The 25,026-nt window shown below is 38.0% G+C and overlaps 1 protein-coding gene across 4 annotated transcripts in view; it reads left to right on the top strand.

The window, feature by feature from the left end:
- Positions 1-22,831, top strand: part of LOC128706569 (uncharacterized) — a 516,652-nt gene extending 493,821 nt beyond the window's left edge. For all 4 annotated transcript variants that reach the window (XM_070087824.1, XM_070087841.1, XM_070087835.1 and 1 more), the window contains one exon: positions 21,023-22,831. In XM_070087824.1, coding sequence (XP_069943925.1) covers positions 21,023-21,097 — 75 coding nt within the window. In that variant the 3' untranslated portion in view covers positions 21,098-22,831. The remainder of the gene's footprint in view (positions 1-21,022) is intronic.
- The last annotated feature ends 2,195 nt before the right edge of the window (positions 22,832-25,026 follow it).

Below are 25,026 nucleotides of genomic sequence, written 5' to 3'. Positions count from 1 at the left end.
TAATATTGGAATTTAAGGTCCTGTAGATGTAGATTGCACAGTAGTAAGTGTGGATGTACTGAACAGGGAGTAAGTTTAGATCTATGAAGAGTGGGGGGGGGGGGGTGTTGCCAGGGATGGGATTTAGTGATTATTCTTACTGCGGCTTTTTGTTGGGTTATTATTGGCTTTAGGTGTGTTGCTGCAGTTGAACCCCAAGCACAGATAGCATAGGTGAGGTATGGATATATAAGTGAATGGTATAGTGTGAGAAGGGCAGTTTGCGGCACGTAGTATCATATCTTGGAGAGGATCCCAACCGTTTTGGATACTTTTTTGGTTATGTGTTGGATATGGGTGCTGAAGTTCAGGTTGTTGTTGAGGTATAGGCCTAGGAATTTGCCCTCATTATGCCTGGCAATTAGAGTGTTGTCGATCTTAATGTTAATTTGTGCATCTCCTGCTCTGCTACCAAACATAATGTAGTAGGTTTTGTCAACGTTAAGCGTAAGTTTATTGGCTGTCATCCAAGTCGATATTTTGATCAGCTCCTCATTAACAATGGTGTTGAGGGTGGCAAGATTAGGGTGAGAGATGACATAAGTCGTGTCGTCAGCAAAGAGAATGGGGTTCAGGCGTCGAAATACGTTTGGAAGATCATTGATGTATATGAGGAAGAGCAGGGGACCAAGGACACTTCCCTGCGGAACTCCAGTATCAAGTGGCTGTGTTGTTGATGCTGTGTCTTTAATGGTGACATACTGATACCTATTAGTAAGGTAAGATTTGAAATATGCAAGCGCATGCCTCTTATACCATAATGGTCAAGTTTGTGGAGTAGGATGCCGTGGTCTACTGTGTCAAAAGCTTTTCTTAGGGCAATAAAAATTCCTAGTGGATATTCCTTATTTTCCAATGCTGTGTAAAGCAGATCTAGCATTTTTATGATTGCATCGTTAGTGCTTTTATTTTTCCTGAATCCAAATTGGCAGGGGTTGAGTATGTTTTGTGCCATTATAAATGAATATAGTCTCCTGTGCACGAGTTTCTCAAAGATTTTGGATAGCAATGGTAAGTTTGATATTGGCCTATAGTTGTTTAAATCTGTAGGGTCACCACCTTTATGTATTGGTGTAACTTTGCTAAGAACTACTAAACACGTCAAATGATGTAGTTGAAGTTTTGGCAGTAAAGATCGAAAACCAGAACCTTGTCATCGTGGTTGTATATGAGCCTCCGAATGCAACTTCCTAGCAATTCCAGGAACAGCTTTTGAAAATTGACCACTGTCTGGAAAATCTCCCAATTCCTGCCCCAAACATCTTGCTACTGGGGGATTTCAACTTGGGACACCTAAAATGGAGGAGTGTAGGAGACAATGTTTTAGCAGAGATCAACCTAGGAGGCAGCTCAGATGAAAATTCACATACATACGAGCTAATAAATCTGCACCAAATTCACCTTAAACCAGCAAATAAAACAACCTAGAAGGCTAGGAAATAACTGGACCTCATCTTCACTAACAACAACGATCTGATATGTAATGTAACTGTATCAAAGACAATACATTTGGATCACAACATAATCGAGGTATACAAACGTGTATGTGCAGGACTCCTGACTAGCAAAATGTGATTATTTATGAGGGTGTCTTCACAAAATTCAACTTCAGTAACAAAATCATACACTGGGAACAAGTCAACCATGTCCTAAATGAAACAAGCTGGGAAGATGTCCTAAACAACACAGATCTGAACCTTTGCCTAGAAAAAATTAATTATGTGGCACTTGAGGTCTGCTCAAGGCACATTCCATTAAGAAAAAGAAAGAGAAAATATAAACTAGAAAGAGAGAGACATTTCCTATACAGGCGAAGGTGAAGAATCACAGAGCTGCTGTGAGGGACCAGTATATTTAAAATACAAAGGGAGGCGCTGGGCTGTGGGGGCATTGATCCCCGAAACCCTCTCCATGTATACTCCAGGTAAGCTTAAGGAATCTTACAGGAGACAAGAATCTTAGAAAGAACTTAAAGCCATAAATGAAATTGAAAGAAACCCAAAATACTTCTTCTCTTATATCAAATCTAAGATGATAACAATATCCACTACTGAACCCCTGCTTAGACAAGATGGGATCTACACAGATGACAGCAAGGAAATGAGTGAGATACTGAAGTCCCAATACGACTCAGTATTCAGTGAGCCCTGGACTCGTGGAACTCCTTGTTCATCAAGAACTGCAAGAAACCCGTCACATGCCTTCAGCATTCTATGGAGAGGGAACATGGACACTATTAAATGCATGTAAATGCCTGATAACATGTTTACACAATCATATATTAAGTTATCAATGGAACTAGGCATAAAAAACAATAAAAAAGTGAAAAGCATATACAGTACACTCATTATTTAAAATACTTGTGGCCTTAATGTACAGTGAGAGGCAAGTAGTATTTGTTGTAGGAAGCCAGGAGGAGATGGCACATTTTCATCTTCTCTTCAATGAATTTTATTCGTTTTGATGGATACTTGGATGAAGCTCTTGCAGAAGTGTGTGTTGATGTTGAAGGTTGTTCAAGACTAGGTGTTGCTGTTGAAGGTTGTTCAAGGCTAGCTGTTGATATTGAAGGTTGTTCAAGGATAGCTGCTGAAGGTTGTTCAAGGCTGGTTATTGCTGTTGAAGGTTGTTCAAGGATAGCTGTTGCTGTTGAAGGTTGTTCAAGGCTAGTTGTTGCGTTGAAGGTTGTTCAAGACTAGCTGTTGCTGTTGAAGGTTGTTCAAGGCTAGCTGTTGATATTGAAGGTTGTTCAAGACTAGCTATTGCTGTTGAAGGTTGTTCAAGGATAGCTGTTGCTGTTGAAGGTTGTTCAAGGCTGGTTATTGCTGAAGGTTGTTCAAGGCTAGCTGTTGATATTGAAGGTTGTTCAAGACTAGCTATTGCTGTTGAAGGTTGTTCAAGGATAGCTGTTGCTGTTGAAGGTTGTTCAAGGCTGGCTGTTGCTGTTGAAGGTTGTTGAAAGCTAGCTGTTGTTGTTGAAGGTTGTTCAAAGCTAGCTGTTGTTGTTGAAGGTTGTTCAAAGCTAGCTGTTGTTGTTGAAGGTTGTGATAATACTTTCTTAAAGTTAGAAAGCATTGAACTTTGCCTCATGGATTTTTGTCTCCTTTCCCTTAAAATTTCTATATAGCATGTAACACTATTTACAAGGCTTGCATTCACTTTTGAACTTCTTTCAAAATTTGGATCAATCTTTTCAAAAATTGTCACTGCCATTTCTACATGGTTGATAGCTTCTTTCAAATCCTTGGATATCATTTGTTTAATGGCAGCACAGGACTGTCATCAGGATGGACCTCCTCTTCATGAAACTTCAGAAGATCTATGTTAAGGCCTCATCATAAGAGAAAAGCAATTATTCCACATCCTCAGGCTTGATTTCCAGTTCTAATTCCCCTGCCATTATCTACAACATTTGTAGTGACTTCCTTCACTGGATTCTCAAAGCCCTCAAAATCATCCATAAGATGAGGTACAGGTCCTCCATCACAAATCCGGCATCATTGGGATTTGTTGTGTGCCGGATTACTGAGTTTGCCGAATTACAGAGTGGTTAGGTTAGAATACACTTAATAAAATTAACCAACTTGACTTACACAGTTCATTGAACATCGGCAAAAATCGAACATTTCCACTACTTTGAGCTCAATATCAAGGTACTTTTCATTATGAAAGCAATCAAAATCATGTCTATTTCTGTAATATATCTTCCATTCTATCAAATGAGTCCAAAAAATGAGAATACAACCACAAAAACCATACGAAAATATACTGCAAAGAGGAGGCTAATGGCTGAGAAGTGAACTCCCTTATTTATCGTCCATCTTTTTGTTTTTGTTGTACGTTAAGAAGCATCTTTCCATCATACATTGCCCAAGTTTCAATGAGATATCCCAACAAACAACCGAGAAAAAAAAATATTTACCAAAAATCATATATGGCAAGCCCAAGCCAGGTACTGGAAATAAGTCACTTTGTCTGACTTTTCTGGGTTATCCTAGGTTCTCTATACATACACTGCTATGTATGATAATCTATGTAACTGTATTTGTGTATACCTGAATAAACTTATTTACTTCTAGTCTGTCAACTGAGTACAAGAAACCGCCCATTCACTTATTTCAACTCCCCAATAAAGTGGTCAGAAATTGGCAATTTGGCCGATTTCACACAAATTTCAACAGATCCCAATTTCAAAATAGGGCCCAGAATAAACAATGCAGACATTCCTGGCACTAAAATAACATTTTCTCTGTTCATTATTCACGGCTACAGGCCCCTCTTATATTACTCTTGCTTTCCATTTGGAATTTTTATTCACAAAAAAATAGGAGATTTACTGTTATGCAGACTACTGCATTATTGTAATAATTGTATAAATAATATCAATCCATTCTTGACTCCGTATTGGAATTTAGACTGGCAGGTGGACAGGTATTGGACGGTGACGTCATTTGTTTACTCTTGAGCTTCACTAAAGAATAGAACATTTTCGCTACTGTGAGCGCAATTTCAAGGTACTTTTCATCATGAAAGCAATCAAAATCATATTTATTTCTGTAATATATCTTTCATTCTATCAAATGAGACCGAAAAAATGAGAATACAGTGGACCCCCGCTTAACGATCACCTCCAAATGCGACCAATTATGTAAGTGTATTTATGTAAGTGCGTTTGTACGTGTATGTTTGGGGGTCTGAAATGGACTAATCTACTTCACAATATTCCTTATGGGAAAAAATTCGGTCAGTACTGGCACCTGAACATACTACTGGAATGAAAAAAGTTCGTTAACCGGGGGTCCACTGTATAACCATAACAACCATACAAAAATATACCGCTAAGCGGCCGCTAATGGCTGAGAAGTGAACTCCGCTATTTATGGTCTGATTTCTTTCATTTTTGGTGTACTTGAAGAAGTATCTTTCCATCATACATTGCCCAAGTTTGAATAAGATAACCCAACAAACAACTGAGAAAATAATAATAATAATAATAATAATGTCTTTATTTGCTACACGTACATGTACAAGGTATACAGGCCTAGCTGACATCAGTGACATACTACTGTATAGGAAGGCACTCGTTATGCTGAGTATTTCAAGAAAATTAGGTCAGTGTCCCAGGATAACACCCACACTAGTCGACTAACACCCAGGTACACATTTACTGATGGGTAAACATAGACAACAGGTGTAAAGAAACATGCCTAATGTTTCTACCCTGGCTGGGAATCGAATATTTACCAAAAATCATATATGGCTAACCCAAGCCAGGTACTAAAAATAAGCCATGTTGACCTTTTTTGGGATTATCCTAGGTTCTCTACACATATGCTGCTATGTGTGATAATCTATAGAGAGAAAATAACTTTTTTGTTTCATGTTTATGGTGGAGTACGAGTGTATATCACAGTTAGCTCTGTGCTATACTCCGTTTTCTCTAATATAAGCCCCCAAGACAAGGATAGGAGAATGGTATTTGTTTACCATATCCTCTTCATAACTCTGTTGAATTGCTCGGTGTTATGCCAAATATTATTCATTCTGGAGTATTTAACATGTTTTATGTTATTTATATTGCTTCTTACGTAATATTAGATCAATTGTGATAGGCAAATAAGCTGTAGTGTTGATATTAGTGTAATAATAAAGCATATTCTCCTGCTTCAGGAGACTAAGCTCATGGCAACCGACAGTGGCTTCAAAGCCACCTTATCTTTAATGGATAATGTACTGTGTAGGTGCTTTACATAATGAGAAGCATTTCTTTTATTCATTGGAACCATGGCTAGGGCTAAAAGTAAGCAGGTTAAAACAATAAATGGAGAAAAAGAAATTGGAATGACTTATGCAGCAAGTAGAGCCACCAAACAGTACCAGCAGGTTGGTGTGGCGACCCTGGAAATTTGAAATTATGCTAGCCAAAATTAGTGCCGAATAACTGAAGGAACCGAATAACTGATTGCCGGATTTGTGATGGCGGACCTGTATTAAATTCTTCCAAACACCTTTCAGTGTAGTTTGTTTAACTTCCTTCCATGTATCTCTAATATTTTTAATACCATCCAATCGTGAAACTTTTCCAAAAGGTTTTTAACTTATTTTAATTAGGCCCAAGCATTTTATCACCATAAGGAATTTACAGCCTTAGTGCAAGTTCTTCTTAGGTAATAAGATTTAAAGGCTTGGTCCATTGGCTGCAGTAATGAATTTGTGTTTTCAGGCATAAATGCATTTATCTTCTTGTACACACCATTTAGAGGTCTAGGGTGGGCAGGGGCATTGTCTAAAACAAGTAAAACATTAAAAGGAATGTTCTTTTCCTTGCGGTAAGCCTCAGTTGTAGGTTTAAAATAGTTCTTGGACCAATTTATGAAAAGATCAGCAGTCATCTAAGCTTCAGAATTTGATTTATAATAAACAGGGAGGCTACCTTTTATAAAATACTTTAGGGCCTTAGGATTCTCTGAGTGTAAATCATCATAGGTTTTAACTTTCAATCACCACAACCTTCAAAACCAGGGATGCCAAGCCCATGATGGCACTCGTCAGGTCGCTTGTTCTATCTAGGCTGGAATATTGCTGCACACTAACAGCACCTTTCAAGGCAGGTGAAATTGCTGACCTAGAAAATGTACAGAGAACCTTCATGGCGTGCATAACTGATAATTCACCTCAATTACTGGGAATGCTTGAAGTTCCTCAATCTGTACTTCCTAGAATACAGGAGGGAGAGATACATGTTTATATACACCTGGAAAATCCTAGAGGGACTAGTACCAAATTTGCATATGAAAATCACTCCCTACGAAAGCAAAAGGCTTGGCAGACGGTGCAACATCTCCCCAATGAAAAGCAGGGGTGCCACTAGCACAATAAGAGACAACACAGTAAGTGTCAGGGGCCCAAGACTGTTCAGCTGCCTCCCAGCATACATCAGGGGGATTACCAATAGACCCTTGGCTGTCTTCAAGCAGGCACTGAACAGGCACCTAAAGTCAGTATGTGACCAGCCAGGCTGTGGTTCTTACATTGGATTACGTGTGGCCAGCAGTAACAGCCTGGTTGATCAGGCCCTGATTCACCATGAGGCCTGGTCACAGACTGGGCCATGGGGGTGTTGACCCCTAGAGCTCCCTCCAGATATACTCCAGGTATACCAGCTACATTATCCCCTAGCAAGAGTGTTAGCCTGTCTTCTGCAGCTTTGAAGCCAGACACTGACTTCTCTTCTTTAGCAGTGAATGTCCTAAAGGGCATCTCCTTCCAAAATACTGTGGTTTCATCCACATTAAAAATCTGTTGCTTAGTATATTCACCACATTCGATTATCTCACCTAACTCGTGTGGATAATTTTCTGCAGCTACAATGTCGATGCTTGCTGCTGCACCCTGCACTTTGATGTTGTGAAGTTGGCATCTTTCTCTAAACCTTTGAAACTAGCTTCTGCTAGCTTTGACTTTATCTTCAGCAGCTTCCTCACCTTTCTCAATCTTCATAGAATTGAAGAGACTTGGGGCCTTGGACTAGATAATGGCTCCCCTCAAGGAAGGTTCCTTGATGTTGGTGAGGGGCTCTTGATTTAGGGAATTGGATCTGTGCTCCAGTTCCCCGAATTAAGCCTGAATGCCTTCCACATCCCCCCCCCCAGGCGCTGTATAATCCTCCGGGTTTAGCGCTTCCCCCTTGATTATAATAATAATAATAATAGATAATGGCTCAGTTTAAAAGCACATTGTGACTAGTTTGATCTTCAGTCAACACAAGTAAAAGTTTTTCTATATCAGCAATAAGGTTATCACATTTTCTTATAGCTTTAGTGTTCAGTGGTGTAGCACTTATAATTCCTTCAACACTTTCTCCTTAGAGTTCACAGTTGTACTAACTTTTTGATGAGCCAAACCAAGCTTACGTTCTATTTCGGCTGCCAACATACCTTGTTCACCAAGTTTAATAATTTCTAACTTGGCATTTAAAGTAAGAGGCTTACAAATCCTTTTTATTACAACTCTCTTAGATGTCATCATAAATAAGAGACAATGAGACAGATGCAAAGCTCACAGAGAATGTAAACAAACTGAGAGTGAATGGGTGGTGGGTGGTTAGATAAATGCATATTAATATCTGTCTGCTTGCTGTTCATACGTGTTCATCTCACATTATGCATGCGTTTGTGAAACATTTCCCCCACATTACAAACACCTTACATTGTGTACAAGTTGCCTTCATGTTGGTGCATAGAATGCACAACAGCAACACTCCCATTCTCATGCAGCACACTTTTTGGAAGCGAGTGACGCTATTTATGAGTGAAGACATACAAGAGGAATGTTTTTCTACAGTTACCCCTCCCCCCCCAAGTAATACTATACACAGTCAGAGGTCACGTGTTCTAAGCTGTTTGGGAATTAGCGTGGGGTGTTACTGAGCACCATGGCCTGCTGTAGTGCTTTGGAATCACAGGTTAAAGTGTTGAAGAAGGAGGTTCTGCTTCTTCAGGAGGAAAATAGGAGGCTAAAGCTTTGCCTAGATGGGTGTGGGAGCAAGTGTGAGATGGTTGGAGCTGGTGAGGAAAAGGATACCAGCAGTGAGCTAAAGAGTTGCAGCCACTTTCAGTGGCAAGTGGTTTACAGTTCAGGAAGGAAGATAAGGAAGGTTAATAGAGAATATGTGAAGGTAGGAAATCGATTCTCTGTTCTCCAGGATGAGTGTACTTCAGTGGTTAGTGAGGTTAAAGTACCACTGACTCCCTAACCACTGAAGTACACTCATCCTGGAGAACAGAGAATCGATTTCCTACCTTCACATATTCTCTATTAACCTTCCTTATCTTCCTTCTTCCTGAACTGTAAACCACTTGCCACTGAAAGTGGCTGCAACTCTTTAGCTCACTGCTGGTATCCTTTTCCTCACCAGCTTCAACCATCTCACACTTGCTCCCACACCCACACTAATCAAGGTAAGAATATTCTAATTGTAGGAGATTCTTAGGTAAGATATATGGACTGTGCTAGGAAGGTCAGAAAGAGGGTGTGCCTCCCAGGAGCTGGTGTTGGTGACATAGTCAGCAGGGTGGATATTATGATGTCAGGTAATGGGAACAAGTCCATTATCTGTCTTAGTGCTGGTGAAAATGACATCAGGAAGGGCAGGAGACAGGAGCTGCTGGATAAGTACAGGTCAGCCATAGAAGTTGTCAGGTCTAAGTGAGGGATCCCAATCATATGTAGCATCTTGCCTAGAAGGGAAGTGGGCATTGAATGGATATCTAGAGCAATTGGTATAAATTTCTGGCTAGACAGGTACTGCAAAGAACTTGCAATCCCATTCATTGATAACTGGGACAAATTCTATGGCAAGCATTATATGTATGCAAGGGATGGGGCTCATCTTTCTGGGGCTGGAGTGGTTGCATTAGTCAATTCGATTGAGGGGGTCATTGATGACTTGTCTAGGAATTTACACTGATAAATTATAGAGGTATGGGTGTTTGTGGAAAACAATCAGGCTACAGCTTTATGGTTGAAAACAGCCAGGATACCCCAGGGATATGTTTAAAAGACAATATTCAAAATAAAGTTGCTATTAAAGGCAAAGCAATTGCTCAACAAAGAGAGATAGTAAAGGGCAATGAGTGACTAGCTCCCTTAAGGTTTACTATACAAATAGTAGGAGTCTAAGAAATAAGATAGATGGGCTAAGATTACTTGCAAGTGCAGGTAATATAGATATTATTGCTATAACAGAGACCTGGTTCAACTTGAAAGATAGAGAAATGCCTGACCACCATGTAAAAGGAATGCGGCACTACAGAGTTAACAGAGAAAGGGAAATTGAACAGCAACAAAAAGAGAGAAGGTTGAACCAAAGGAAGAGACAAATGGGGAATGGTACAGAGAGGACAGGTGGACAGTAAAATGGGGCATACCAAACTAGGCACCAGCCCATCAAGGGCGAATAAGCAACCAAACGCGAAGCCATTACTGGAGAAACCAGGGGCGTGTACATCACCAGTGGTACTAATGAAACACAAAGTGAAACAAAACATCCCAAATGGTAATTCCTGCTTCATATTTGCAAATATTCAGGTTTTGAAATCAAATAAAAATGACAAAAGTTAGTTATGTCAGTGAGCTCCTAACAGAAGCAAATGCCATGTTTGGAGCATTTACAGAAACACATACAGTGGACCCCCGGTTAACGATATTTTTTCACTCCAGAAGTATGTTCAGGTGCCAGTACTGACCGAATTTATTCCCATAAGGAATATTGTGAAGTAGATTAGTCCATTTCAGACCCCCAAACATACACGTACAAACGCACTTACATAAATACACTTACATAATTGGTCGCATTCGGAGGTGATCGTTATGCGGGGGTCCACTGTACAAGGATGTTTTTGATGGAGAGATAAAGACAGAAAACTACAACATTTTTAGATGTGATAGAATTAATAGGTCACAGGGAGGAGTAGGAATCTATGTAAAGGATACTTTCTGTTGCACAAAAGTACTGAACTCTATGAATGATATAGTAGAAATTCTAGGCATTAAAGTTGAAAATAGGAATTTAGTAATTATCCTAGTATACAAACCACCATCAGCAACTGCTGAGGAATTTACAGATCAGGTAAGGAAGATATATAGCTATCTGGATAGGCTAGAAAATCTCACACCAAATATTTTACTCCTTGAAGATTTTAATCTCCCTCATGTAAAATGGAAGATGGCACAATGTAATGTTATACCAGAAATATCTCCATGAAGCAGCCTGGCTCAGCAGGTACATACCAGGGAACTAATCAGGCTTTGTGAAAAGTACTCTTTAAACCAACAAGTAATTGATTCCACTAGAAATGAAAATACCTTGGATTTGATATTCACAAAGAACGAGGAACTGATCAGGGACATAACAGTTACAAAAGCAATATACACCTACCATCCAACTTACGACCTGCTCAACATACAACCACTCGACTTACGACCGTGTTTTTTATGCCAGATTTCTGGGAAATAAACAACTATTTGTGTTGTACACAGTGTTTATCCTAAACCTTACAGTATAAAATACAGTACTAACAGCATAAAAAGTAAAGTAAAACATGAAATACCAAAATAAAGCAATAAAATAAAGTCATTACAAAAATGTGATGTTGATATTTAGTAGTAAGGTTCGACTTATGTCCATTTCGACTTACGACAGGTTGGTCAGAACCAAGCTCGGTCTTAAGTCGGATGGTACCTGTACTCTGATCATAACATCATAGAGGTTCAAACAAGTATTAACTCAAGGTTAGGAAACTGCGTCACTAATGTTAGAGACGGGATGTTCAGTAAGTTTAATTTTAACAGCCACAGAAATGACTGGGAAAAAATAAAGCAAGAAATATCAGACATACCCTGGAAATCAGACATGAGCGACCTAAATCCCCACGAATGCGTAGAGAAGCTGAATACAGAAGCATACAAGGTATGTATGAAGCATGTACCATTGAGGAAACCCAGAAGAAGATCAGATATAGAGAGAGAGCGTAGGGGATGGTACAGAAGAAGAAAACAGGTTACTGAATTGCTTAAAAACTTAGGATGTCATACCTCACAGAAGAAGTACAAAGGGAAATAAGGGCCATACAGGATATTGCAAGAAACCCAAAATATTTCTATTCCTACGCAAAATCCAAGCTAAGAACTGTACTTGTAGAATTGGACCACTACTGAGAGGAGACTCGTATACTGATGACGAACAGGAAATGAGTGAAATCCTAAAAGAACAGTATGAGTCAGTGTTCAGCAACCCACTAAATGACAGCAAGGTAGAAAATGCAGAAATATTTTTCACTCCAGAAGAAGGCCGCACAGACCAACTAACTGACATTAGTACAAATCCCATAGTTATCGAAAAAGAAATGGAAAACATGCCCACTCACTCAGCACCTGGACCAGATTCATGGAATGCTCTGTTTATAAAGAAGTTCAAAGTATCACTAGCATGAGCCCTCAGTATTCTTTGGAGAAAGAGCTTAGATCTAAGTGAAATACCAGAGGCAGACATAGCTCCTTTGCATAAGGGAGGTAGTAGAACACTAGCTAAAAATTACAGACCAGTAGCCCTAACCTTGCACATCATAAAAATCTTCAAAAGAGTGATGAGACGGCAGATTACAAATTTCATTAAGCAGCACAACCAACATAACCTGAACCAGCATGGTTTTAGAGTATGACAATCATGCCTGTCACAGCTGCTGAACCATTATGACAGAATTACGGAGGCATTGGTAGACAACCAAAACACAGATGTGATTTACGCAGATTTTGCAAAGGCATTTGACAAATGTGATCATGGAGTGATAGCGCACAAAATGAAGGCCATGGGCATTACGGGGAAGGTAGGCAGATGGATTTTCAGGTTTCTAGCACACAACACAAAACGTAGTATGGAACAGGGAAAGATCTAGCATCAGCAAGGTCAAACGCTCAGTGCCCCAAGGCACTGTCCTGGCACCTTTCATGTTTTTTATCCTCATAGCAGACATAGACAAAAACACCCGGCACACTTTTGTATCATCATTTACAGATGACACTAAAATAAGCATGGAAGTCACTACAGTAGAGTACACTGAGAAAGTACAGGAAGACATAAACAGGGTTTTCCAGTGGGCAGTGGAGAACAACATGACGTTCAGTGGTGACAAGTTCCAGCTGCTTAGGTATGGAAAGAATGAAGAACTCAAAAGGAACACTATATACAAAACTCAAGAGGGCCACCAAATAGAACATAAGGAATGCGTAAAAGACCTGGGAATAAGTATGTCGGTGAACCTTTCTTTTAAAGATCATAACAAGACAAAGATCACGACAGCCAGGAAGATGACGGGGTGGATGTTGAGAACTTTCAAAACAAGGGAAATAATGCCGATGGTGACACTCTTGAAATCGCTAGTGCTCCCACACTTAGAATATTGCTCAGTGCTGACGGCCCCATTCAGAGCAGGAGAAATATCGGAGCTGTAACAAATAGAGATCGTTTATGGCTCACATTGAGCCTGTAAAGCACCTAAACTACTGGGAATGCCTACAAGTCTTGAACATGTATTCGCTGGAGCAGAGGAGAGAGAGATATGTACATAATATATACCTAGAAAATACTCAAGGATGCTGATGGTGGGGGGTGTTGAGGGTGGGGGATGTTGAGGGTGCAGTGTATGATGTATTGCCTGGTTAAGTCCATGGAAATCATCTTTTTCTTCTCAGCACTGTTCTTTGCACTTATTTTCTTAGGACCCCTGGTTAGAAAAAAGAAATTTGGCCAAATGACTGTAAAAAGATGCAAACAAGCACAAGAGAACTGCTCCCATAGCGATGTAAACGTGTACGATGTTTTGTCATCAGTTGTGCCATCTTACAGCAGGATTCTGAATAATTGTTATGTATGTATTATGTATTATTATTATTGTTATTATTATTATTATTAATTTAGGGAACTGAAGCTCTATCATTAATAATAATAATATATTATTATTGTTGTTATTATTAATTTAGGGAACTGAAGCTCTGTCATTATTACAATAATAGTAATATTATCATATTATTATTATTATTATTATTATTATTATTATTTTTAATTTAACCCTTTGAGGGTTTTCGTCGTACTAGTACGTCTTACGCGTAGGGGTTTTTGACGTACTAGTACTCATAAATTCTAGCGGCCTCAAATCTAGTGGGAGAAAGCTGGTAGGCCTTCATATGAAAGAATGGGTCTATGTGGTCAGTGTGCACAGTCTAAAAAAAATCCTGCAGCACACAGTGCATAATGAGAAAAAAAAAACTTTGACCATTTTTTTTTAATAAATCAGCGACTTTGCAGTGTATTTTCGTATGGTATTTATTGTTGTATTCTAGTTTTCTTGGTCTCATTTTATAGAATGGAAGACATATTACTGAAATTGAGATGATTTTGACTGGTTTTACAAAGAAAGGTGCCTTGAAATTGAGCTCAAAGTAGCAGAAATGTTCGATTTTTACCAAACTTCAAAAGTAAACAAATCGTGCCAAGCGTGCAATACACGTCAACTGGCGAGTCTAATATTCTTTCACAAGTGCACCAATAATATTTATACCATTTTTTACACTAATGCAGTAGTCTGCATAACAGTAAATCTTATATTTTTTGTGAAAATAAAAATTCAAAGTGGAAAGCAAAAGAATATAAGAGGGGCCTTGAGACGTGAATAATGACTAGAGGAAATGTCATTTTAGTGCCAGGAATGTCTTTCTTGTTTATTCTGGACCCTATTCCGAAATTGGCATCTTTTGAAATTTGTGTGAAATTGGCAAAATTGCTAAATTCTGACCACTGTACTGGATAGTTGAATTTCATAAATGAGTGGTTTCTTGCACCCATTCGATAGAAAAAATAGAGTTCTAGCGAAATATTCATGTTTTTTGTCGACTAGTACAGTGAAATTGGCCGAAAATGGGGCTCAAAGTGGGCAAAATCGCCGATGCGTAAACATCGCCGAGACCGCTAACTTTGTGAGAGCATAATTCCGTAAGTTTTCTATCAAATTTCAAACTTTTGGTGTCTTTATGATCAGGAAAAGATTCTCTATCTTTTCATAAGAAAAAATAATTTTTTTTTTTTTTTAAATTTGGCCGACCCTGAGAACGAGTTTCGGAGAGGGCCTGTCGACCCTCAAAGGGTTAAGGAACTGAAGCTCTATCGTTATTATTATTATACAGTAGGGCCCTGCTTTACGGCGTTTTGCTTTACGGCATTCCATTAATACGGTCATTTCAGATTACAGTGGTCCCTCAATAATCGTCCAACCTGAAAGTCGTCCATTCCGGAAATAGTCCCGTTATTTCGTCTAAACATTGGCTCGCAAATGGTCCGTTAACTCGCTAATCGTCCTTCGTCTGGGACGCGTACTCACACTCTGAACCGCCTGGGCCTGCCTTCCCAGCCAGTGTGCCATTGTTTACCAGTGAACGACGGTCCCCTCACTTGCTCCTACGAAATATTTCATAATATTCCATTGATTTTAGTGCTTGCAAGTGCTAAATAAGCTACCATGGTTCCAAAGAAAGCTTCTAGTGCCAGCCCTTTGGTAAAGAATGTGAGAAACACATATAATTTGTGAAAAAGTTTGTAGAAAAATACAAAGGTGGTGGTGTTAGAGTGGAAGCAGTTGTGATAGTGGGTGATGGTGGTAGAAGGTAGTAGTGATGGTGGTAACAGTTGTAATAGTGGTAGAAGGTGGTAGTGATGGTGGTAGAGGGTTCTTTCTTTAGTGATTCAGCGATTCTGCTAACTCCTCCAATGTTGTTGGAGTTATATAGGGCTACAGAAAACACCACCGCCTCACCTGCTGCTTCACCACCATTAGGGACGGCTTACTCTCAGTGGCCCTTATATACCCAACAACAACACAACACCTCTCGTGACATACGTAATGACTTATTTTATTCATTCTAGAGTATATTCCATGTTTCTATGTTATTAATATTGTTTATTATGTCATATTAGTTGAATTGTGATAGATAAATAAGCCATAGAGTTGATATTAGTGTCATATTCTCCAACAATAAACTTGCCATCCCTCCCTCACACAAACAAGTCTTCAATAAGAACATAAGAAATGAGGAACACTGCAGTAGGCCTGCTGGCCCATACTAGGCAGGTCCTTCACAAATCCAACCCACTAACAGAACAAATGCTACCCAAGCAATAAGGTCAGGTGCAAGTCAAGTCCGACTCAAATTCAACCCCTCTCACTCGTGTATTTATCCAACCTAAATTTTAAACTACCCAAGCCATAGCTTTTATAACATAAGAAAGGAGGAACACTGCAATAAGCCTGTTGGCCCATACTAGGCCGGTCCTTCACAAATCCAATCCACTAACAAAACAAATGCTACCCAAGCAATAAGCTCGGGTGCAAGTCCGACTCATATCCAACCCCTCTCACTCATGTATTTATCCAACCTAAATTTAAAACTACCCAATGTTTTAGCTTCAATCACTCTACTAGGCAGACCGTTCCACTCATCAACTACCCTTATTATAATGTTCATTTATACATTTTATTAGTGCTGTACATTTATTTGGCATTTTTTTCTGCATGTAAATCTATATTTATGCTAGGAAAGTGACCCCTGAAGTGACCTAGAGTCCTTATGGAGGGGGATTCCCCTTCCAAACAATAACCTCTCTTCCCTCTCTCCTCCTCCCTGTCTTCCATTCATCAACAACAGCCTTCAATAAAATAACTGTCATGTTGAATGTTCATTCTTTTGTGCATGTAAACCTATCTTTTAGGTAAAAAAAAAAATTGTTGTTGATACTTCTGGGTGTCTGGAACGAATTAATATGGTATCTTCAAGACTAGTGATTTTTAACATGTACCTGCATGCCAGCACAGTGTGCAACGTTATTTAGGTACAGGTACACATAAGTATAATTATCAGAGTATGTATATATAAAATATGAAATAGCTTTAACCCTTTGAGAGTCCAAGCCATAGTTCTATGCCATGAGCTCAGCTCACTCAGATAAGCTGTGAGTAGTAAATTTGGGCCTAGATATGAAAGAATGGATGTGTGTGGTAATTGTGCACCATATAAAACAAATCCTGCAGCACGCAGTGCACAAGAAAAAAACTGCTACAATGTTTTTGGATTAAAACACCTACTTTACAGTGTATTTTTGTATGGGTTGTATTCACGGATTCTTGGTCTAATTTGGTAGAATGAAAGATATATTACAGAAATAGAGATGATCTTGATTGGTTTTCATACTGAAAATTAGCTTGAAATTAAGCTCAACATAGCAGAAATGTTTGTTTTTTTCCAATGTTCAAGAGTCATCAAATGACGTCACATGTTCAATACGTGTCAGCTGGTAGTTCTAACGTACTGATATTATTTATACAATTATTACAATAATGCATAACAGTAAATCTTCTATTTTTTGGTGTAAATAAGAATTTTTTATATAAATAAAAAATCAAAATGGAATTCATTTGTAAAGCCTGAAAACATAACCAATAAACAGAGGAAATGTTATTTTTAGTATCAGGAATGCTGCATTGTTTATTCTGGACCCTATTTTGAAACTGGAATATTTTAAACTGTGTGTGAAATTGGCCAAATTACCAATTGCTGTTCACTTTATTGGGTAGTTGAAATGGTTAATTGGGCAGTGTCTTGTGCCCAGTCGATAAAATAGAAGGAATATTAGTGAAATAGCTAAGAATTTGTTCAACAGGAATAATGTAATTGGCCTAAAATAGGAATCAAAGCGAGCAAAATCACTGATGCGATAAAATTTGTGATAGTGTAATTTCATCAGTTTTTCATCAAATTTTGTACTTTTTCTTTTATTACCTTCAGAAAAAGATTACCATTTTATAAGAAAAAATAAAAAATTTTTTTTTTAAATTCCTGGACCCTGTAGACACGGCATAGATCTATGGCTTGGACCTTCAAAGGATTAAAGCACTTGAAATTTTGGAAAGTTTCCAGACATAATGGAGAGTTGTGTTCACGGCGAATGTAAACAAACCGGGTAACATGCGGTGACCACATAAGTCAGGCAGGAGTTTTGGTAATATTAGTGGAACACCATAAGGTGAAATGCCATGAAGTGGGGCCCTACTGTATACTTTTCTAAATAAGCAGGATGGTGATCTTGTAGTGATTAATAACAACTAAAACTATGAGGTAGAGTGGTTGAAAATATAAGACAGTTGACAGCTGTGAGTTAGGCAAAAATAGTAGTAGGAATAGACAAGAAAGTAACAGTAGTATGAAAATACTAGGATTTTAGAGAATAATAGCAGTTTGAACATTAAAATGGTATAAAATACCGACAGGTTGTTAGGTAAGACACATATGCAACAGTTAGGTATCTTTATTATGAAACGTTTCGCCTACACAGTAGGCTTCTTCAGTCAAGTACAGAAAAGTTGATAGAAGCAGAAGATACTTGAAGACGATGTAATCAGTCCATCACCCTTAAAGTATTGAGGTGGTCAGTCCCTCAGTCTGGAGAAGAGCATTGTTCCATAGTATGAAACAATATGGAGAAGAAGTGACAGGATGGAGCTTTTTATAGCGCCAAGAGGTGAGACGTAGGCCACTAGGAGAGGTAAGAACTCAGATGTTGAGAAGTCAGGTCCCTCTCAAATGCAGCCCCTCTCACTAGTGGAAGTTGTCGAAGTTGATTGCAGGTCTGTACCAAGATACCCTTGTGTTGCAGTGTCTGACAGATTGAACATTAAAATGGTATAAAATACCAACAGGTTGTTAGGTAAGACACATATGCAACAGTTAGGTATCTTTATTATGAAACGTTTCGCCTACACAGTAGGCTTCTTCAGTCAAGTACAGAAAAGTTGATAGAAGCAGAAGATACTTGAAGACGATGTAATCAGTCCATCACCCTTAAAGTATTGAGGTGGTCAGTCCCTCAGTCTGGAGAAGAGCATTGTTCCATAGTATGAAACAATATGGAGAAGAAGTGACAGGATGGAGCTTTTTATAGCGCCAAGAGGTGAGACGTAGGCCACTAGGAGAGGTAAGAACTCAGATGTTGAGAAGTCAGGTCCCTCTCAAATCCAGCCCCTCTCACTAGTGGAAGTTGTCGAAGTTGATTGCAGGTCTGTACCAAGATACCCTTGTGTTGCAGTGTCTGACAGATTGAACATTAAAATGGTATAAAATACCGACAGGTTGTTAGGTAAGACACATATGCAACAGTTAGGTATCTTAGGAACCTGACTTCTCAACATCTGAGTTCTTACCTCTCCTAGTGGCCTACGTCTCACCTCTTGGCACTATAAAAAGCTCCATCCTGTCACTTCTTCTCCATATTGTTTCATACTGTGGAACAATGCTCTTCTCCAGACTGAGGGACTGACCACCTCAATACTTTAAGGGTGATGGACTGATTACATCGTCTTCAAGTATCTTCTGCTTCTATCAACTTTTCTGTACTTGACTGAAGAAGCCTACTGTGTAGGTGAAACGTTTCATAATAAAGATACCTAACTGTTGCATATGTGTCTTACCTAACAATAATAGCAGTATATAACAGTTAGAGTGGTTCATAACACTGCTCGTGGACAGTGGGTATAAACTGCATCTTATTGACTCAGACCAGCATCACCTAGGAATTTTTTTAGTTCGTATTCAGTAGAAATAAAATACCTCTTTCCAGTGAGTTCTTTCCTGACAACAATTTTCCCATCCCTCGCAAAGCACTGTTGGAGATCCACTCATGATCTTTCTTCTTTGAGGTGGGTATTGAGTTTAGTGACTTGCTCTCTGAGGAGGTTGATAGTATCCTTAGTCTAAGTGTGGTTGTTACTTTGTTCTGATTTTGTCATGGTACTGAGCATTGGTGGTTTTTAGTTGCTGCACTTCCCAAGTGAGCATGTCATTTGAGGTTTTTAGTTCCTGCATTTCTCAGGTTAACATGGCAATTTTTTGATCCTGTATCCTGATGAATTTAGCCACCTCTGGGTCTTGTATCTCGAAATTGATGAATCCACAGAAGGAGTTATCTTCATTGTTTGGGGTGGCAGCCATGTTTGTTGATGTTTGGTGAGTATTGCGAGGGTAGGAGTGGGAGGTGTGGGAGGTAAGGGTTGTGTCCTTCTTGCTGGGAGGAGACGGTGTACTTATAGTAATGTTTTCCTCGCCTGTGTTATCAGTCCTGGGTTGTTTACTGGATCTTCTTTTGCTGCCCTGAACCCTGGCCAATGACAGAGGGGGTCAGGTGGTTTATTAAGTATGGGTAGTGGATAGATGTTGAGAAGATTCACTTCACTTGGCAGTGGGGTAAATGGTCAGGTGATGTAGATTTGGGTGATTTTTGCAGCTGATTTATCTCATTCTGGGTATCCAAGTATGTTAGTGTTATGTAAGTCTTTGCTAGGCCATCACAGGGTTGTTAGAAACCACTGGTGAATGTAAAATAGAGGAGCACAGACCTTACTGCCACTGAGTGTGTGATTCTGATTCAGTCAGTTGACTTCATCATACAGAACTCCCCACTTGAATTTTATAAAGCTTTGTACATTATGTAAGTAATCTGGAGAATCTTCTGTCAACAACAAGCTGTTAAATATGAGAGAATGAGCATACAAGATAAAACCATGAAAACTATTTGCTTCCTGTTTATACAGGTCACTGCCACAGTGACAGACAGGGTCAAATTTCTGTTATGACTTTTGCACCCTTCATTGGGAAAGGAACACCTCAATGTAGACGTCTTAATCAAGGAATTGGGGCTACCCTTCCTTCCTTGGATTAAAGCTGATTACCTCCCATTCCCCAGGCACTATTTAATCCCTACAGGTTTTGTGCTTTCCCAGGAATATTGTAAGAATAATAACAGTAATGCACATAGTTGCATGGTGTATAAATGGGTAGAGTAGCTTAATACTTTTTAGATACTAGCATGGCTTGATTCATTTTTTTAGAATCCATCACAGAAATGGTCCTTGAGTATCCCAAATTTTTAAAGAATTTACTCTTACAGGTCAGCCATCACTAATCCGGCATCATTGGGACCTGTAGTATGCCAGATTAGTGAGCACCAGATTACAGAGTGGTTAGGTTAGAATACGCTTAATTAACCTATCAATAGAGAGACTGCTACATCTTCCTCATTTTCATGACTGCTTTGTCCTCCACTGGCTTGCTGCTGTGCATTTACAACCATCTGCACAATTTCTGAATCAGTATAATGATGAAATTTGAGTCAATGTAATGATTTGAGTCAACAAAATGATGAAATTTGAAATTATGCTAGCCGAAATTAGTGCCGGATTACTGATGGAACTGGATAACTAATTGCCGGATTAGTGATGGTCGACCTGTAGTAATTAACTTCCTCTTTAGCTTATTAGACTAATTCTATGAAAGTCATACAATACACTTAATCTTGTTTTTACAAATACAGCATCCATACTTTCAGACTCGCCCGCCTGTGTCTCGGAACAGCAAAGTTCTTGAAATGGCCAACAACTTCCAGAAACTTCAGGTTGCCTAGCAGAAACTTTATCAAGGACAAGCTTGGCCCAAGTGACTGCTGAAACAAAAATCTTTATTTCTTTTTATCATACATTACACATCAGGATTGAAGTAATTCTTAGAAAGCTTCAGTTTTCTCTTATGTACAGTCTTCATCAGTGACATTAATCTGAATGCTCTGTCCAGTACAATTAATAAACAAAAAAGCCATTGACATTGTTTAATATTTAAAAATTATTGTTGGATAAATGTGTCCATCACCATCTTTATGGAATATAAATAAATGTTAAACTTTTTACAACAAACTTGCACTCTCTTCTTCAAGACTATGCAATTCTTTTTTGTAATTTCATACCTGTATATTTTAAACTGAATGACTTAATAATAGTGCAGGTTTAGTGAACTCTGCTTCCAGCGGTAGAGTGACAAGGGCCCAAACTTTTTACCCTTCTGAAAAGTTCAAATTCCAATAGTGCTCTAGCACATTAAGTGAACATTGATGACCAACAGTATAACAGCAGGTAGTGAGCATTTTGTATAATGATTCAAGCTAAGGACTCATTGACTTTAGGCTGCTCTTTATTCTTGTGACCTACCCCCCCACTCCCCCCTCTTATTTCGTGGTAACGTTGGTTAGGCTGGTATTCAAGTGATGGACATGTGTTATGTGATACACTTTTGTGGATTTATTATGGTAAATGTAAATAAATAAAAATTATGTTCTGAAATTTTATTTTTACAATAATTATGACAAAACGAATTGGGTGTGTTTTGAGCTAATTCTTTTTATAAGGTGAACAAGTACATTTATCTGACAATGGTCATATATGTACTATCCAAAAGTACATTATATGCTTGCAATAATGGCTTTTTTACATTTTTAGAGATTTATTTAAGAATTATCACCTAAAACATGCAGAAAAACATGAACCACTTTTTAATATATATTGTTAATCAAGACAATAATAAGGACAAATACATAAAATATATAGATTATAGTGCACAGGATAAATTATATGTATTGTACTGTATAAAAAGTATTAGTATAGATTGTTGTAACACAGTTTAGACCTTTGAAGTTAATAGAAAACGTGGCTGAGGGGGCTGAGTTAAGTAAACAACACGTTATGTAATATATGAATTAAAGTAGTTTTATATTCCTGAAATTATATGAGCATTCTTTATAATAAATATTTCTGTCATAACTCTTCCAAACGTTCAGCTTTAAAGATCTGAATATGGAACTGTTATGGACAGTTGTAGCATACTTCATGATTTGTACTTTGCAGATCAGGATTTATATGAAAGGGTCCATAGGTCAAGTCTGTTTGATGTGCATGGCAAACAGTTGTGACACAAGTGGCTTTAAAAACTTTAGGTATGGTAGATATTTTGAATATCATCTGTACTCTTAACGAATTGTAAAGAACAGTGAAAATAGATAAAAGATAAGAAAACCATGTAAGTTGTGTAAATATTGTGTAAATAAATCCCTAAGAAGCATGTATAATATTTGCTTTATGGTTACAGTACAGTATATGCTTTATCAGGGGGTATGAAGTGGTTTTTAATATTTAAGGCATTGAATAGGTTCAACAAATTTCAAGAAATTTGAGTTCAGCATTAGTTGTCTTTTCAACTAGAAGGCTGTCTAATATAAAAATCTTGGGTAATGCTCTAAGTCTGCCTATTTTTAATTCCATGAGGGGGAGTTCTAGAAAAAATGTTTTTAATAAATTATGGTTGATTATAATTCTTTAATAGCCTTTGTGCAAAAAAGTTGGTGAATCAAACACTTGAATCAGTCTTAAGATGCTCTTCTATTCATTGGACTGAAATGACACAATTCAAAAGAAGACCCTTGAAAAATGTATATGCAGCAACTCATTTATATATATATATATATATATATACATATATATATATATATATATATATATATATATATATATAATTTATATATATATATATATATATATATATATATATATATATATATATATATATATAATTTATATAATTTATATATATATATATTAATAATTATATATAATTTATATATATATATATAATTTATATATATAATTTATATATATATATATAATTTATATATATATATATATATATATAATTTATATATATATATATATATATATATTAATAATTATATATAATTTATATATATATATATATATATATATATAATTTATTTATATATATATATATATATATATATATATATATATATATATATATATATATATATATATCTTCTTTCAACATACCAGCCGTATCCCACCGAGGCGGGGTGGCCCAAAAGAAAAAACTAAAGTTTCTCTTTTTAAATTTAGTAATATATACAGGAGAAGGGGTTACTAGCCCCTTGCTCCCGGCATTTTAGTTGCCTCTTACAACACGCATGGCTTACGGAGGAAGAATTCTGTTCCACTTCCCCATGGAGGTAAGAGGAAATAAACAAGAACAAGAACTAGAAAGAAAATAGAAGAAAACCCAGAGGGGTGTGTGTGTGTATATATGTGCTTGTACATGTATGTGTAGTGTGACCTAAATGCAAGTAGAAGTAGCAAGACATACCTGAAATCTTGCATGTTTATGAGACAGACAAAAGACACCAGCAATCCTACCATCATGTAAAACAATTACAGGCTTTCGTTGTACACTCACTTGGCAGGACGGTAGTACCTCCCTGGGCGGTTGCTGTTTACCAACCTACTACCTAGTAGTATATATATATATATATATATATATATATATATATATATATATATATATATATATATATAAATATATATAAATATATATATATAAATAAGGTAGGGGGTGTGTGGACCAGGTGTTTACAGTGAAACATATAAGTGAACAGTATTTAGATAAGGCTAAAGAGGTCTTTGTGGCATTTATGGATTTGGAAAAGGCGTATGACAGGGTGGATAGGGGGGCAATGTGGCAGATGTTGCAAGTGTATGGTGTAGGAGGTAGGTTACTGAAAGCAGTGAAGAGTTTTTACGAGGATAGTGAGGCTCAAGTTAGAGTATGTAGGAAAGAGGGAAATTATTTCCCAGTAAAAGTAGGCCTTAGACAAGGATGTGTGATGTCACCGTGGTTGTTTAATATATTTATAGATGGGGTTGTAAGAGAAGTAAATGCGAGGGTCTTGGCAAGAGGCGTGGAGTTAAAAGATAAAGAATCACACACAAAGTGGGAGTTGTCACAGCTGCTCTTTGCCGATGACACTGTGCTCTTGGGAGATTCTGAAGAGAAGTTGCAGAGATTGGTGGATGAATTTGGTAGGGTGTGCAAAAGAAGAAAATTAAAGGTGAATACAGGAAAGAGTAAGGTTATGAGGATAACAAAAAGATTAGGTGATGAAAGATTGAATATCAGATTGGAGGGAGAGAGTATGGAGGAGGTGAACGTATTCAGATATTTGGGAGTGGACGTGTCAGCGGATGGGTCTATGAAAGATGAGGTGAATCATAGAATTGATGAGGGAAAAGAGTGAGTGGTGCACTTAGGAGTCTGTGGAGACAAAGAACTTTGTCCTTGGAGGCAAAGAGGGGAATGTATGAGAGTATAGTTTTACCAACGCTCTTATATGGGTGTGAAGCATGGGTGATGAATGTTGCAGCGAGGAGAAGGCTGGAGGCAGTGGAGATGTCATGTCTGAGGGCAATGTGGTGGTGTGAATATAATGCAGAGAATTCGTAGTTTGGAAGTTAGGAGGAGGTGCGGGATTACCAAAACTGTTGTCCAGAGGGCTGAGGAAGGGTTGTTGAGGTGGTTCGGACATGTAGAGAGAATGGAGCAAAACAGAATGACTTCAAGAGTGTATCAGTCTGTAGTGGAAGGAAGGCGGGGTAGGGGTCGGCCTAGGAAAGGTTGGAGAGAGGGGGTAAAGGAGGTTTTGTGTGCGAGGGGCTTGGACTT

This window comes from Cherax quadricarinatus, chromosome 2 (genome assembly GCF_038502225.1).
Source record: "Cherax quadricarinatus isolate ZL_2023a chromosome 2, ASM3850222v1, whole genome shotgun sequence".
In the NCBI taxonomy this organism is placed as follows: domain Eukaryota; kingdom Metazoa; phylum Arthropoda; class Malacostraca; order Decapoda; family Parastacidae; genus Cherax; species Cherax quadricarinatus.
The sequence above is the reverse complement of the archived record's forward strand: the minus strand, read 5'-3'. Positions and strand labels throughout refer to the sequence as shown.